This window comes from Mandrillus leucophaeus, unplaced genomic scaffold, assembly GCF_000951045.1.
Source record: "Mandrillus leucophaeus isolate KB7577 unplaced genomic scaffold, Mleu.le_1.0 Scaffold8, whole genome shotgun sequence".
NCBI classification, from domain to species: domain Eukaryota; kingdom Metazoa; phylum Chordata; class Mammalia; order Primates; family Cercopithecidae; genus Mandrillus; species Mandrillus leucophaeus.
The window spans coordinates 4,979,881-4,981,563 of NW_012108696.1; the positions used below are offsets into that span (position 1 = coordinate 4,979,881).

At 48.0% G+C, this 1,683-nt stretch overlaps 1 protein-coding gene across 1 annotated transcript in view; it reads left to right on the top strand.

Annotated features, from left to right (window-relative positions):
* Positions 1–1,683, top strand: part of VAV1 (vav 1 guanine nucleotide exchange factor) — a 92,761-nt gene that overhangs the window by 82,392 nt on the left and 8,686 nt on the right. Inside the window, exon 20 of the mRNA XM_011967486.1 lies at positions 1,276–1,392. Within this exon, the coding sequence (XP_011822876.1) occupies positions 1,276–1,392 (117 nt within the window). The remainder of the gene's footprint in view (positions 1–1,275; positions 1,393–1,683) is intronic.

Sequence of the window (1,683 nt, forward strand, 5' to 3'; positions counted from 1 at the left end):
TTATATAATGATTATATGTTATATATTATATATAACTATTATTTATATTGAATATTTACATTCACATTATAAATATATTCATGTTACATTTACATTCAGTGGCTTTTCTTGTTTTTTTTTTTTTTGGAGACAGAGTTTCTCTCTGTTGCCTGGGCTGGAGTGCAGTGGTGTGATCTCAGCTCACTGCAACCTCCACCTTCCGAGTTCAAGCGATTCTCCTGCCTCAGCCTCCTGAATAGCTGGGATTACAGGTGCCCGCCATCAAGCCCAGCTAATTTTTGTTTAGTAGAGACGGGGTTTCATCATGTTGCCCAGGCTGGTCTCGAACTCCTGACCTTGTGATTCGCCCACCTCGGCCTCCCAAAGTGCTGGGATTACAGGCGTGAGCCACCGCGCCCGGCCAGTGGCATTTAGTATATTTGCAATACTGCGCCGCCATCACCGCCATTTAGCTCCAAAACAGTCTCATCACCCCCAAGAGAAACCCCATCCCGGGCAGTTGCTCCTGCCTCCTGCAGTCCCCGGGAACCAAGAGTCTCCTTCCTGTCTCAGCGCATTGGCCTGTCCTGGACATTTCCTACAAGTGGAATCCCACATTGTGTGGCCGTTCGTTCCTGCCTTCCCTCACTGAGTGCGAGGTTTTGAAGGCTCATCTCTATTGTAGCCCGTGTCAGTGCTGCTTCCCTTTTGATGGCTGATTTTTTATTCACTGTGGTTTCTAAGAATCACATTAGAATACTGTGTGTTTTACTTATTGTCATTAGAATACTGTGTATTAGAATATTACACAGTAATATTCTAACATTAGAAGACTGTGTGTGTTAGAATACTGTGTGTTTTACTTATTGTCATTTACCTTGACGACTGGGTTTTTTGGCTCTCACTTACATTTTGCACCTGAGGCTCGTGATTCATTCTCCTTCCCCTACTTCTGTCCGGGTGACCACGGAGATGGGCACACAGTGAGCCTTCAGGAAATGCCCGGCGAAGCCATCGCCAAGTTGCAGAGACCCAGCCAGGCCCAAAAGGCTGAGCCATCCCCCTGTGTCCTTATGTCAGACCTTGGTGGTGACCTACAGAAGTGGAAGCTCCCCATGTCTGGGCTCCGGCCCAGCCTCCATGGGGCCTACCTTGGTGCTAAAGGGTTGTTAGATCCAGGCCGTCACCAACTTAAAAAAATCAAAGGGATTCAGGGGAAAAGGCAGCCTCCATATGGCAATAGGGGGACCCAGGCACGGGGGCCGTGCCACCTCTGTCCTTGGTGTCTCTTTGCAGGTACGCAGGCCCCATGGAACGGGCAGGGGCAGAAAGCATCCTCGCCAACCGCTCGGACGGGACTTTCTTGGTGCGGCAGAGGGTGAAGGATGCAGCAGAATTTGCCATCAGCATTAAGTAACTCCTCTCTCCCTCACCCATACCCTTTTGGGGCCTGGGCCCTGCGGGCCTGGGAAAAAGGATAGCCAGGTTTTACTTTATAGAAGTGTGCAGTAATAACGTCCACCTTTTACGGAACCCCTGCTGGGTCCCAAGTGCCTTTCACCTTTCTTATTTCTTTTAATTGACAACCACAAGAAAGAGATATGATTCCTATAGAGGCTCAAAAAGGCTTTTAAAAATTAATTAATTAATTTGAGTCAGAATCTCCCTCTGTCGCCCTGACCTTTCTTTTTTCCCTTTTCTTTC